Consider the following 14,599-nt stretch of genomic DNA (forward strand, 5'->3'; position numbering starts at 1 on the left):
ATTATTTATGATCTGTCTCCCCTAAACTTCGAATGTAAATTTAATATGTCGGTGATATCATCACACAAGAACTGTCATGATTGTTGATAATTTATTTACATGTTAGGCGGTTTTTGTTGTCGTTATAGATGGGTTATTCGTAAATAATTCTCCAACGATAAATTCTTTCTTGGACGCAATAAGATAAAGTCGGTCGAGAAAACTCTTATAAGTTCTACATTCTCTGTTATAATCAAATGATTAAAAAAACAGTCCATGTGAATTTAAGCTAAAGAGCAGTAATTAAACATATCCGAAATATAAGTTTTTTTGTAGTAATCAAACATATCCGAAATATAAGTTTTTTTTTGGGTACTAAACAGAACAAGCAAACAAGCCGAAATTCATAAAATAAAATACTAAACCAGAATTCCTCTCACATCTGATGTGCCCACCCAGTGATCGTTGAGAGAGTGGCTGACCTGAAACGGTAACGCAAACGGGTCCAGGCACTACGACCTTTGGGTTTTGGATAGGGCAAGGCTTTGACTACCAGTGTGCAGCCTCCTAGGTCGGTTCCAGACAGCTGAAGCGCTCGGTTGTTGGAGCCTTGTTCGTAGAAGTAGACCAGGGCACGGCTGCAAAGAAAAAGAAAAAACAAAGGAAACTAAGCGAATTGGGTTTGGTAACAAAACTAGAGAACGGTTCCAACTTCTAACCTGTTGAGAACGAAAACGTCGGTAATCTCGCCACATGTGGAGAAATGGTTAGTCAAAGCATTCTTGACATCATCTTTAGTAAGAGAAGTGTCATATCCAGTAACGGATATGCCTTCGCTACTGCAAGAGTAAAAAATTGCATTGTATTATATCGTTTACACGACTTACATAAGCCGAAAATGTCAACAGCATACATAATAACTTACTACTTTCTTTTATTATGTGCCACGTTCCTAGCAGCGAGTACATCAGTACTCAACCCAGTGCTGAGGTCGAGTCCTGGAGGCAAACTCGTAACGACAATCTTCCTTCCTCCGATGTCACTTCCATTGAGTTGCAAGGCTTTGTCTCCTGCGCCTTCTCCACGAAGGATAACAATGCACGACTTCTGGAGTGCTTTTGTCACTCGATCTCGGCGAATCTCCATGTTGTGGACTTCTCCACATGTCTTGAAAAGACTCTCCAAAGCCCGGTAGAGATCAATCGGTTCAAGGGAAGTATCGTAACCTTCAACACCGATCCTTATCCTAATTGTTCAATAGAATCAATTAGCAAACACATTTGAAAGCGAAGGTATTCATCTTGTATTACTTCACGTCTTTACATCAGAATCATAATAAAAAAAAATCTGGATATTCCCACGAATATAGCTATTCAGTCTAAACCAAATAATAGAATATTTATTGGTATCTATCAACATTACACAAAATCTCCAAAAAGCAAAAAAAAAAAAAAACAGAAATCTATTTACCTGCTTTTGACGTAATCATAGTACTGCTTCATAACCTCGACATACTTATCACCGTACAAAGTCCTCTTCCCCTATATTTATAAAAAAAATGTAATTAGAATCCTTTAAAAAATAATATATATATATATATATATATATGTATATTAATTTAAAAACCTAAAAAGACTGGGGACCAAACAGTACAATCGCCGACAAAAACAAACAGCTGGAACAAAAGAGTTAGGAGAAGATTCTGGGTAAGAGAGATAGAGAAGAAACAGGCACTGAGTTTGGGAAGAGATAAACAGCGGGTCTTTGAAGCTCAAACAATAATCAAAAGCAAAGAAAAGACCGCCGGAAGCAAAAGATAGTTTTGAGAGAAAAGAAAAACAGAGTGACGACGCCGTTAGATGCGCGGAGAAGAAAAACTCACCGTGTACGGAGCAGAAACCCGAGAAGAAGATTCGGATCTCTCCATCGAGGCGTTGATAAAATCGATCAAACCAGAAGAAGGTTCGGATCTCTCCATGGACTTTGATAAGATCGATACTTTTGTCTCTAGGAATTTCAGGAAGAATATCTTATTTTCTGGCACAGACTTTCAGGAACTTTATACTTGGTGATTTTTGTTTTTTGGGTTCAAATTATACTTAGTGATTTAAATCTTATTTTAATATAAATTTATAGCTAAAGCAAAAAAAAAAAAGAGCATAAAAGGCACCGTTCTTTTTTTTGTACGTTGGAAAAAAGATAGTGGATGGTATTTGTGGTAAAAACTTTAAAGAGTAGTGTAGAGAAAATGAAGTTTTTTCGGAAAGAGAAATGTAAAACGCAAATATATATTTTTGTAGGTTGAAGAAAAACGATAGTGGAGAGCTTTTCTGGTAAAATAGTGGTTAGAGAAATTAAAGTCTTGGTTTTTGTGGTAAAACTCAAAAAAAAGTAGGGTACAGAAAATGAAGTTTTTATCTGAAAGAGAAATGTAAAAAAAAGCAAATATATATTTTTGTAGGTTGAAGAAAAAAAGATAGTGGAGAGCTTTTTCTGATAAAATAGTGGTCAGAGTCTTTTGAAAAACGCTCATCATGCGATGCAATGTAAGAGGTAACGCCTCGTGCTGGGACCCACAAATATCAATATTCTAACAACCGTTTATGGAGCAACTGGATTATAATTTTTATGTGATTAATTATTTTAATAGAATGGAAGTCATTCTACCAATCTCAAAAATAATTAAATAAAATACAAAGAAAAACTATTCTTTGACAAATTTGTTAATGAATAAATAAAATAAATATTATTATACTTTTTGATGTATTTCAGTTTTACTATTTCATTTATTTTTAATTCACTGACTTTTATTAGTTCACCAATCACAGCTTCAACATATATGTTTTAAAGCTACAGAATATTTAGTTTTAAGTTTATGTACGTATACACCGAATAAATTCATGTCAAGTGTTTTTTTCGTGTACATAAAAAAACAAAAAAAAACACTCACCATATACGAAGCAGAAACACGAAAAGATTCAGATCTATCTTTCCATGGAGAAGAACAATACTTTTGTTTTTAGGGATTTAGGAAGAATGGTTCATTCTTTGTTTAGCAAGAAGCTATTTATAATACCATTTCTTTTATTTTTTTATCAATCATATTAATTTACCAAAATAATTTAAATCTACAAACTAAAATTAAAGCAGAAAACATATTTGTTTTGGAAATAATTTTTTAAAAACTTTATACTTAATAATTTAAAGGTTATAATATAAATTTACATCTAAAGTAAAAAAACTTACACCCTATATTTTGAACCAAGAAAATAAAGTTACAATCTCTACCGATCATGCTTTTAGATAATATATAATAATTTGGAAAATGTTTACATAACTTTTTGTATCATTATCTAATTTTTTAACATAATTTATTAAAAGAATAATAAAATTAATTAATTTAGTTATGCTAATATTATATTTTACCAAATAAAATAATTAATTAATTAATTTAGTTATGCTAAATTAATTAATTTAGTTATGCTAAATTAATTAATTTAGTTATGCTAAATTAATTAATTTAGTTATGCTAATATTATATTTTACCAAAATTACATTCTTAAGTAAGTCTTACACTTTCAGAAACTGATTTTTTAAATGAATATAAATCTAGTAATCATTTAAAAAATCTGGTATATAAATAATTTATTTCGAATAAAATAGAAATATCTAATAAATAAAACACGAAACCATATTTACTTATAAGAATACTACAATTAGTTTTAAAATATTTGATACACTGATTATATTTAAAATATTTAATTTAAAAATAAATATAAAAGGTATGAAATGAAAGTAAAACTACCAGCTATCATGAAAATTTATCAAATCTAAAAGTTAGTTTTAATGTATTCTACTGGTGACACATTATATGTCATAATTTATTATTTAATATAACTTTATATAAATATAATTATAAATATGAAAATCTATTAGTTACTCTGAAAAATCTTGTGTATATAAATAAAGAACAGAAAAATATCAAATAATTGTCTTTACGAAGCATTGACTTAGCATTGAAAAGACTTTTTGGAGTGAACCCACTTTTAGTTATGAATCAGTTATTTCTTACCGATAATGCCATTTAGAACCAACATAAAGAAACAGAATCCTTCACACGTTTCTATAAGTGATTAGGTCTTTATCATCATGATTGCATTGGAGTTTGTCTAGTAGACACAAACGAATATTTGCACTTTAATATTTATAGTGTTCACATATTATGCATTCTCATATAATTTTATTAGAAGCTATCACATTTACACCACTAGTACTTGATATTATATACGTCTAATAGATTTTTTCACAGATGTTATCATATACTAATAGATTTGTCATTGGTTTCTCTTATTATATATGTTGTTCATGTAAATAGTTTTCAGCACAAAAGGTCATCACTACAAATATCCAATTACCGAAACAATTAAACGCGTACCGAAAGATGTTGATAAGTTATGAAACAGCAAAAGTAAAGTAATAGAAATCTGTTATATAAATAGGGGGTAGAGATAGGGGCATCGCCATAGCAGGCTCTAGATCATTTCGGCACCGATCAAATAAAGACATATGCTCCAATCAGCTCGACAAACTGAACGATGATTCCTTGACCCAATTCAACATTCATGAAGCCACCGTTGATTAACCCAGAACTGTCTCGAAACCTGACAAAAGGAACTCCTTGATAAACGCCTCTTCCAGTAGCGAACATAACATGCAGATTTGGTAATCATCAAAAAGAAGTTCTAGGAGCGTCGGAGCGTAAATATTCTGCAAAAAAAAAAAAAAAATATATATATATATATTAATAAATACTTAGAAACCAAAATTCAAGTTAACCAAAAAATATATATATAGATTTTAACTTACATTTTCAGGGGCGTTTGCTAAGAACGAAAGTATCGATGGGTAGGTTGGGATTGCCGCTGTAATAGGGGAACGATTCATTGCATTGATGAATGCTTGTTCAAAGTCTTGATTATTATGTCCGTAACTACGAAACGACGGATTCCCCTCTGTAATAGGGGAATGATAGTGATCTAGAGAATGAATTATCATGTCCGTAACTACGAAACGACGAATTCCCCTCTGCATGGAAAAAGAAAGACGAGCTTATTTATAATCAATAAAAAGAAACTAAAAATTAAGCTAAATTTACGTACCGGAAGTGGGAGTTCCGGGATCCTCATAAATTGAGCAAACAACATTTGATAATCATCATCCAGGACCATACCCTCCCAGATCAGGAAGGGCCTAACCGAATGAAGGGAAGGAAGACCCAAGGTGATTGTAAGCCCTGAAGTCATTCTCATGTAGTTGACCAAGTAGTCCACAGAGAGGGATTCTGCACCAATTAAGTTCGCAATTCTACATGCCGCATTCATGTGCCGCCTAAGAGAATACGCCCAGCCCGTGCCATGAATTTGTATCCACTCGATGTCGTCGACGAGGTTATTAGCATCATTTTCCCAATTAATGAACAACTCCATATTCTGCAACAGAAAATCAATATATAAGATTTTTAAAATCTAAACCAATACAAATGATTCACCGATTAAGCAATGTCATTTGTTCATGTAAAAAAGAAAAGAAGAAGAAAAAGATTAAGATCACTAAAAACAAATAACTTACATATCTTGCTTGAGAGGAAAAAATATGTTGAAAAAAATGAGAGTGGAGATTTGTGGTTGATATAATGAACTTTTTTTGAATAAAAAAAAGGCTAAAGAGTGCAAAATTTTAAGAGGTAAAATAAACATAAAAGGAGAATTATCTATTTTCTTATGTTGAAAGTTAGTTTACGGTCACAGTTTTCATTGTTCATGTAGAAAAAAAAAGACGAATAAGACTAAGATCACTAAAACTAAATAACTTACATATCTTGCTTGAGAGGAAAAATATGTTGAAGAAAATGAGAATGAAGATTTGTGGTTGAAGTGTGGGTTGATATAAAATGAACTTTTTTTTGAAAAAAAAAAGTAAAAACGCTGAGAGTGAAAAGTTTTAAGAGGTAAAATAAACGTAAAAGGTGAATTATCTATTTTTGTATGTTGAAAGTTTGTTTTTGCGGTAAAAGTTTTCATAAAAAAAGCTAAAATATCTATTTGCGTACGCTGAATAAATTAGATGGAAAGCAAATAAGTTAAGAGTGCGTATACAAGTTAAAAAATTATCTATTTCGGACGTTGAGAGAGTTTTCTTCTTCTACAAGTAAACTAAAATCCAATGTTTCATTACTCGATACTCAATAGTGATTAAAATCTGACTCGTGACTGCTAACTGATTCACAATACTGATCCTTTTTATTAAATTAGGAGAGTAGGCGCAGAACTTGGGCTAATGACTTTTGGGTCCTGCTTTCCTTTTTATTTTAATATAATTCAGTGACAAAAAAAAAAGGTACGATAGATACTAACTGATTACATGTATTGAATCAAAACACTATTGGTATCTTAGCGCTCCAATAATCATTTGATTTTAACATGAACTATCTAAATAATCAGAAAGAGATACACGAGTTTAAGTACTAGATGCAAGCAAAAAAAAATAATGAATGAAGAGTTTGTAGTTAAAGTATGGGTTGATATAATGATTTTTGTTTTTGGAAAAAGGATGTACAAAGTAATGTTCATATGTTGGAAGATAGTTTTTGCGGTAAAAAGTAGGTTGAAAAAATAAAGTTTTTTTTGTTAATATAAAAATAACAAAAATCTCTATATCTGTTCGTTGAAAAAACGAGACGGAGAGCAATTAAGGTAAAAGTTTTAAAATTATGTGTTTAGGTACGTTGAAAAGAGTTTCCTTCTTCTTAAATTAAACTAAAATCCAAAGTTCCATTACTCATAGTGATTGATATCCGACTACAAACTGATTCACACAATATTGATCCTTATATTAAATTAGGAGAGTAGGATCAATAATATACAACCAACAATTAAAAAAAAAACTCTATTGGTATCTTAACTCTCTAAAACTCTAATAATCATTTGATTTTAACATGGTCTATCTAAATAATCAGAAAGAGATACGTGAGTTTAAGTACTAGACAAAGAAAATAATCTCTATTCTTGCTTTAAAGGAAGGAATCATTTTGATTGACTTTGACGATCTCCATAAAACATGAATTAGACGTAGATTGAGTCGGGGTAGATTGATCAATTAGTTACATTTAGGCCTAATTACATTATATTTTAGCTCATGGCTCTACGCTTGGGTATCAGAGTTTTAAACCGTAATTGTTTCAATCCCCATGACCCACTCTGGTGGTGACCCACTGGAGCGTTGCTAGCCGATGGATCAAATACATTTGCTGCGACGAATTCATCAAATGAAATTTGTTCATTTTGATTAATCATTCTTTTTTTTATTTACTTTTTTTTTAAACACAAACATTCAGAATATAACAAACAGATGTCCTTATACATGATTTATTCTGTTGGTAAATTTAGATAAAGGTCGGTTGCTTGAATCTCCTAACTTAAATTTCTTAATTTTTTTCTCTCCTTTTTGCTATCGTTTTCACTTTTCACTTTTCACTTGAGATTTTTCACGCAATGGATGAGTAATCAATATATGTTGACACAGGTTGTGTAAGCATTCCCAAGGATCTCACGTCATATCTGTTTGACATTGGTCGTTTTGTTTATAAAGCAAAAGTTCAAAACGCGTTCCTCCTAACAGCCTAAAACACACACACACACACAAAAGTAGATATTTACTAATTAGTAATTACATACTAAAAAAGTTGCAGCATCAATGAGGGAACTATATTTTTAATTTCATTGTGCTGATTACTTCGAATTGAAACTAGTTTAGATACTGATTTTTTCTCTGTGATATCTTATGTTCCTCGACTAATTTAATGTTTTGATCTTTAATTAATATGTTTTTTCCACATTAGCAAGGTTGGGATCAATGGTAGGTAATTATTTTAAATCAGTTAAAGTTTTCGAAGTCTCAAATATATCAACTTGATATGACATCTTTCTTTTGTAAATTTCAGAGTGTTGAATGTTTAGTTTCACAAAATGAGCGTGCCCCAATGAATGTGTTCCTCAAAAATTATTGGGATGATGTTCAATGTTATATGGACGTTGTTGATGATCCTCCTTGGTTTGTATTTTGTAAACCGGAAGAAAGCACGGAACATGCATTATGCCAGTAATTATCGGCAAACATCCATTCAATCTTTGCTTCGAGTTTCAAGTTTTGGGATACGAAGATTAACACACCAATTACTGAATATCATATCATATGTTCCAAAAAAAAAAAAGATTAACACACCAATTACTGAAAATTAACATAATTATTATAAGAAAGACACAACGTTAAGTCTGTCACCAGACCAAAAAAAACAAGAAAAGAAACCCATATTTATTAGGAGAGAAAACAAAAGGTAGGACCCGAAAAACAATATGAACACACAAAAGCATATATATGAGAAATCGCCTTATCCAGTGTATCCTCCACTAGTTCCGTACCCAGTGGTGCCACCACCAACGTGGGCGTTATGAGCAGCGGTCCGACCAGTTCCAGTGTTTGTCCCGATAGGTTCTGTCAAGGTCGTTCTCTCCACAACGTGTCCGGTTGCTTGTCCCGTTCCGTGACCAGGCAAATCTGACATCTGGTGGGTCCCAGTCCCATGTCCGACGTGTCCAGTGGTTGAGTGAGTGGCTGACCCCAAAACTAAACCGGTTCCGGTTCCACCTCCAGCAGCTTCTTTCATGGCAGCGTTGTGCTCACGCACTTCTCTCTTCTGCATCTCAGCCTGGTTAATCTTTGCTTCTTTCTTCTGTGTGGCCATCTGTTTCTGAACAGGGTCTCGCGTCGTCATCTTCTCCGCCTTTAAAAAAATCCAATATCACCATATTATTTATCAAAGAAATTATTTTGCTTAAATGATCGATGATTAAACACAACTAATAAACCTACCTTTTCCTCCAAGGTAGCTTTGGTCTTGTCCATGCCAGACTTTGCAGAAGCTGCAATGTTCGAAGCTGTTTCTTTCATCGACTGCATTTTTTTAATCTTTCTTCCTTAGTAAAAATCAAAATGTTACAAGAAGATAGCTTATGTTTTACACCAAAAAGATAGCTTATGTTTTGTTGTTCATGTGAGCATGTCTCATAAAAATAGGCACTGCCTTCGCCACGTGGTAACTGTGACTATTATTTAATTACGCTCTTGGCAACACGTCAGCGAAACGTGTCATGAAACAAGAGGTGGTAGGCTTTGTTGCACCTCTTTGTCATACACGTGTAGCAGCGGTAGATCTCGTAACAGTTTGAGTGTTGACGCGTGTTAGGCTTTGTGTAAGAGTGCAAAGAGTCGTTAATCGTTAACGTTATGCGGTTTCTTTTTCCTTTTATAAGTGTTCGACCCGAGTTCGTCGTTTATTAATAGTAATACTATAGATTTCTCCATTGTTTTCTTGTTCATGTAAATAATTCAGCACAAAAGGTCATATCACTCATTACTAAACATATCTAATTACTAAAACAATTAAACGCTACCGAAAGATGTTGAAACATTAAAAGATGGATCGAATTAACATTATAATTAAGATAACGTGGTCAAGAACACTTAACCAACAAAACAAGCATACAGCATTTGTAAAAATAAACCTACAAGTGCACTTAAGCTATAATTTTCCGGCTACCATCACTACAAGAATACGTAACTTTAACGAGGAAGTTTAACGAGGAAAAATAATCCTCGTAAAAAAACATTGATTTTGCGAGGAAAGTACGTTGAGAAAGAAAAGCATCGTTATTTCGTCGTAAGGTAACGACAAAAAATATTCGTCGTAAAGACGGTGTAAATTGACGTGGCTTTTACGAGGAAATAGTTTTTCCTCGTAAAAGCCACGTAAATTTCGCGAGTGCTTTACGACGACATATTTTACGTGTACTTAACGAAGAAATTTTGAATCCACCAACTTGGTAGGTGGCTCACGTTTTTTTTTTGGCCATACAATTAATTTTCGTCGTAATTTCATAGTAAAATTACAACTACCAGATTCGAAATTTTCTATAAATATGGATGTTGGAACATCATTTTAAACACACCAACAACAAAAAACGTGAAAGAAAAAAAAATGGCTGGCTCTGGAACTATTTACGAGTTGCGGAATTGGATGTATATGCATAGAGATGCTAACGGGAGAGTGACGAAAGAATACCTTGCGGGGCTGGAGACATTTATGCACCAAGCAGATTCAACACCGCTCGCCCAAGAAAGTGGTAAGATGTTCTGTCCTTGTCGGAAATGCAACAATTCGAAATTGGCAAACCGTGAAAATGTTTGGAAGCATTTAATAAATAGAGGTTTCACGCCAAATTACTATATCTGGTTTCAACATGGGGAAGGTTATAATTATGATCAGAATGAAGCTAGTAGTAGTAATAGCAATTTTCAGGAAGAACCGGTTAATCATCATTTGCATAATGAACATAGTTACCATCAGGAGGAGATGGTAGATTATGATAGGGTTCATGATATGGTAGCTGATGCATTCGTAGCTCATGATGAAGATGAAGAACCTAATATAGATGCAAAAAAGTTTTACGGAATGTTAAACGCGGCGAATCAACCACTTTACAGTGGTTGTAGAGAAGGTCTCTCTAAATTGTCGTTGGCTGCTAGAATGATGAATATTAAAACTGATCACAATCTACCTGAAAGTTGCATGAACGAATGGGCGGACTTGTTTAAAGAGTATTTGCCGGAAGACAATGTGTCTGCTGATTCTTATTATGAGATTCAGAAATTAGTTTATAGTCTTGGGTTGCCTTCGGAGATGATAGATGTCTGCATCGACAACTGCATGATCTATTGGGGAGATGATGAGAAGCTAGAAGTATGTCGATTCTGCAAGAAGCCACGATTCAAGCCGCAAGGACGGGGACGTAATAGGGTACCGTACCAAAGGATGTGGTACCTACCAATTACAGACAGATTGAAAAGATTGTATCAATCAGAGCAGACTGCTGCAAAGATGAGATGGCATGCCGAGCATACTCAGACGGATGGTGAGATGACTCATCCATCAGATGCAAGAGCCTGGAAACATTTCAACAAAGTACATCCGGATTTTGCTAGCAATAGCCGGAATGTGTATCTCGGATTATGCACAGATGGATTTAGTCCGTTCGGAATGTCAGGGAGACAATATTCATTGTGGCCAGTCTTTCTTACGCCATACAACCTGCCACCGGAGATGTGCATGCAACGGGAGTTGCTATTCTTGACGATATTGATACCTGGTCCGAACCATCCAAAAAGGTCCCTGGATGTTTTCCTACAACCACTGATAAAAGAGTTGAAGGATTTGTGGTCAACAGGGGTGAGGACGTATGACTGTTCAACGAAGACGAATTTTACGATGCGAGCTATGCTTTTGTGGACCATAAGTGACTTTCCTGCATATGGGATGTTGTCTGGATGGACTACACATGGGAGATTAGCTTGTCCATATTGTAATGGAACGACAGATGCGTTTCAACTGAAGAATGGTAGGAAGACAAGTTGGTTTGATTGTCATCGTCGATTTCTTCCCATTGGCCATCCTTACCGAAGAAACAAGAATTTGTTTAGGCACAAAAGGGTTGTGAGAGACACTTCTCCACCATATCTAACTGGAGAACAAATTGAAGCACAAATCGACTACTACGGAGCTAACGAAACAGTTCGTTGGGGTGGTAATTGGCATGTCCCTCGTAATATGCCTGATTCTTACGGTGTTCATCACAACTGGCACAAGAAGAGTATATTTTGGGAGTTGCCATATTGGAAGGATCTTCTTCTGCGCCACAACCTCGATGTGATGCATATAGAGAAGAATTTCTTTGAGAACATCATGAATACAATATTGAATGTCCCAGGGAAGACAAAAGACAACATAAAATCGAGGTTGGACTTGCCGGATATTTGCTCAAGAAGCGAGTTACATATTAAAAGCAATGGACAAGTTCCCGTTCCGATATTCAGACTGTCTTCAGAAAAAAAGTCGGTGTTGTTCAACTGGGTGGCATCAGAAGTGAAGTTCCCCGATGGGTATGTTTCAAATCTCTCTAGATGTGTTGAAAAGGGTCAAAAGTTCTCTGGGATGAAGAGTCATGATTGTCATGTCTTTATGCAACGACTACTGCCCTTTGCATTTGCGGAGCTACTTCCAACAAACGTACATGAAGCACTTGCAGGTTCGTAGTGTTTTATATCACAATAATTTTATAACGGTCTAGTTTGCAAAATAATATACGACTAACAATGTGTTTAATTGTTTTTGGAATATAAAAGGCATTGGAGCATTTTTAGGGATCTGAGCACACGCACTCTTAAAGAAGAAGTTGTAGAACAGCTTCAGGAGAACATTCCCATCTTATTGTGCAACTTGGAGAAGATATTTCCTCCTGGATTTTTTGACGTCATGGAGCATCTAGCTGTCCACCTCCCATATGAAGCATTGCTTCGTGGACCTGTACATTACGGATGGATGTATCAGTATGAGCGAGCCATGAAATATTTGAAGGGAAAAGCAAAGAACCTCGCCAAAGTTGAAGGTTCTATAATTGCTGGAAGTTTGACGGAAGAAGTTTCTCACTTCACATCGTACTACTTTGCGTCAAAAGTACGTACCCGTAGAAGAGCTCCAAGAAGATATGATGATGGTGGAGTTGCGCCAACATATGCAGTTGCTGGTGTTCCAGACATCTTTAGCCAGATTGGACGACTCGGTGGGAAGTCTAAAGAGGTTTGGTGGTCGAGTGAACAAGACGCTCATAGTGCACACACCTATATTCTACTCAATTGCGAGGATCCATTGATGCGTTATTTTGAAAGGTAACATATATGGACACTTCAAAACACATATAATTAATTATATAATTGCAAGAGATTCATTCCTATGAAATGTGATTAATTTTACAGCCTATTTGTTTCTCAAGTCGAAGAAACATTTCCTGGTATATCCACAAGTGACGTAGACAAAAGGAAAGATCAGCACTTCATTAAGTGGTTGCGGAATCAGGTATTATAACTCAAACTATTTTTTCATACATGATTTGTATTTTAATGTTCTCTTTATTTTTGCAGGTTGATTATGACGACGATGCAGATTATCCTAAGTGGTTACACGAAGTAATTCAATCTCCACTTGTAAAGGTCACCACATCACAGATGTATTTCACACGAGGCTACACTTTTCACACATATGAGTATGGTAGACAGCGGGCGACCAGTAACTATGGAATATGTGTGAAAGGGGAAACAGATTTCTACGGGATCTTGACGGAGATTATTGAAGTCGAATTTCCAGGGATACTGAAGCTGAAATGCGTCATCTTCAAATGTGAATGGTTCGACCCCGTCGTCAACAGAGGTGTTCGGTCTAACAAATTTGGTGTAGTTGATGTCAACGGTGGACGTCGGTACAACAAATTCGAGCCTTTCATCTTAGCTTCACAAGCAGACCAAGTTAGCTTCCTTCCATACCCTCGGATGAGAGATTCGGGTATAAATTGGTTAGCAGTGATCAAAGTTACACCTCGAGGACGAATCATCAGTGGAGAAGAACCACCATTGCAAGAAGAACAGATAAATGAAGTCGAGGAACCTGAACAAGAAGTTGATGACATCCTTCTCATTGATCCGCATAATCACGAATACGAAGATCTTACCGATGATGCCACAGACGAAGCTGTAGAAGACGAGTTTAATGAAAATGATGATATTTCTAGTGATGACGAGAATGTCGATGTATCCGATTGATGCATTTGATTTTGTGTAGTTTGTTTTATGAATAAGGTAATGTGAGAGTTTGTTTTATGAATAAGGTAATGTGAGAGTTTGTTTTATGAATAAGAAATTGTGGGAGTTTGTTTTATAAATAAGTAAATGTGGGAATTGTGGTTTGGAATGGAAATAAAGTTGGGGTTTGGAATATATGAAGTAGAAGATAAGGAATATGGGGTTTTGGGGTTTGGGGTTTCGGATTTTAGGGATTTAAACGTACTGCTCGTTAATTCCTCGTAATTTGACGTCGAATGTACGACGTAATCCTCGTTTATTCCACGTAGGACAGAATCGTCGTAAAGACCTCGTAAGGTAAATTGACGTAAATACCACGTAAAGTAAATGACGAAGGAGGCACTCTTTAATTCCACGTAGGATGATTTCGTCGTAAACACCTCGTAAGGCCACGAGGAGTTTACGACGAAATTAAAAAAAGCGGGGCACGCTAATTCCACGTAAGCCAAAATCGTCGTAAAAGAGTCGTAAAATAACGACGATATTACGACAAAAATATTAAAAATACTAAAAAAAAAGAAGAGAAGAAAGATGCTTGAATCACATTTGGCAAGACTTACGTAAGTCTCGACCACATGAGTTCCAAATATCTTCTTCTCTTCTTTTTTTTCCAAATTTTCTAAATTGGTGAAAAGCGGGACTTGCTACTTCCTCATAGTATAAAAACTAGAAAAAAAGAAAAAAAGAAAGATACTGGAATTATATGTGGTGAAACTTAAGTCTCACCCACATAAATTCTAATATCTTCTTTTCTTCTTTTTTTTTTCAAATATTTCTAATTTGAAAAGTATTTTGGTGAGGAGTGTGATTTGAGATA

At 34.7% G+C, this 14,599-nt stretch overlaps 3 protein-coding genes and 1 long non-coding RNA gene across 4 annotated transcripts; 1 reads left to right on the forward strand and 3 right to left on the reverse strand.

The window, feature by feature from the left end:
- Nucleotides 1-208: 208 nt before the first annotated feature.
- LOC117125608 (nucleolin 1) lies at nucleotides 209-2,165 on the reverse strand. The gene is made up of 5 exons (XM_009132709.3): nucleotides 1,862-2,165; nucleotides 1,450-1,520; nucleotides 905-1,225; nucleotides 699-818; nucleotides 209-617 (listed from the first exon to the last, which is right to left on the reverse strand). Exons 1-5 carry the CDS (start codon nucleotides 1,955-1,957, stop codon nucleotides 416-418), a joined length of 810 nt encoding a protein of 269 aa, XP_009130957.1. The 5' UTR covers nucleotides 1,958-2,165; the 3' UTR covers nucleotides 209-415.
- LOC103855691 lies at nucleotides 1,790-2,735 on the forward strand. Its single transcript, XR_630754.3, has 2 exons — nucleotides 1,790-1,941; nucleotides 2,441-2,735. It is a non-coding gene; the product is annotated as an uncharacterized LOC103855691 (long non-coding RNA).
- Nucleotides 2,736-4,029: 1,294 nt separating this feature from the next.
- On the reverse strand, nucleotides 4,030-7,967 carry LOC103855695. Its single transcript, XM_033287171.1, has 3 exons — nucleotides 5,139-7,967; nucleotides 4,846-5,064; nucleotides 4,030-4,746 (listed from the first exon to the last, which is right to left on the reverse strand). The coding sequence occupies exons 1-3, from the start codon at nucleotides 5,463-5,465 to the stop codon at nucleotides 4,618-4,620; spliced, it is 675 nt and encodes a 224-aa protein (XP_033143062.1). The 5' UTR covers nucleotides 5,466-7,967; the 3' UTR covers nucleotides 4,030-4,617.
- Nucleotides 7,968-8,210: 243 nt separating this feature from the next.
- On the reverse strand, nucleotides 8,211-9,128 carry LOC103855696 (late embryogenesis abundant protein 46). The gene is made up of 2 exons (XM_009132713.2): nucleotides 8,908-9,128; nucleotides 8,211-8,818 (listed from the first exon to the last, which is right to left on the reverse strand). Exons 1-2 carry the CDS (start codon nucleotides 8,992-8,994, stop codon nucleotides 8,426-8,428), a joined length of 480 nt encoding a protein of 159 aa, XP_009130961.1. The 5' UTR covers nucleotides 8,995-9,128; the 3' UTR covers nucleotides 8,211-8,425.
- Nucleotides 9,129-14,599: the final 5,471 nt, after the last annotated feature.

The sequence above is a fragment of the Brassica rapa genome, chromosome A03 (assembly GCF_000309985.2).
Source record: "Brassica rapa cultivar Chiifu-401-42 chromosome A03, CAAS_Brap_v3.01, whole genome shotgun sequence".
In the NCBI taxonomy this organism is placed as follows: Eukaryota; Viridiplantae; Streptophyta; class Magnoliopsida; order Brassicales; family Brassicaceae; genus Brassica; species Brassica rapa.

What these genes read in the sequence shown, in the direction of transcription:
- LOC117125608 (XM_009132709.3), bottom strand. Translation starts at nt 1,957, where the DNA reads ATGGAGAGATCCGAACCTTCTTCTGGTTTGATCGATTTTATCAACGCC. An exon ending in TATGATTACGTCAAAAGCAG is followed by an intron (nt 1,226 to 1,449) that starts GTAAATAGATTT and finishes TTGAACAATTAG; the next exon opens with GATAAGGATCGGTGTTGAAG. An exon ending in GCACATAATAAAAGAAAGTA is followed by an intron (nt 819 to 904) that starts GTAAGTTATTAT and finishes TTACTCTTGCAG; the next exon opens with TAGCGAAGGCATATCCGTTA.
- LOC103855695 (XM_033287171.1), bottom strand. Translation starts at nt 5,465, where the DNA reads ATGGAGTTGTTCATTAATTGGGAAAATGATGCTAATAACCTCGTCGAC. An exon ending in TCCCGGAACTCCCACTTCCG is followed by an intron (nt 5,065 to 5,138) that starts GTACGTAAATTT and finishes TTTTCCATGCAG; the next exon opens with AGGGGAATTCGTCGTTTCGT. An exon ending in TAGCAAACGCCCCTGAAAAT is followed by an intron (nt 4,747 to 4,845) that starts GTAAGTTAAAAT and finishes TTTTTTTTGCAG; the next exon opens with AATATTTACGCTCCGACGCT.
- LOC103855696 (XM_009132713.2), bottom strand. Translation starts at nt 8,994, where the DNA reads ATGCAGTCGATGAAAGAAACAGCTTCGAACATTGCAGCTTCTGCAAAG. An exon ending in AAGCTACCTTGGAGGAAAAG is followed by an intron (nt 8,819 to 8,907) that starts GTAGGTTTATTA and finishes ATTTTTTTAAAG; the next exon opens with GCGGAGAAGATGACGACGCG.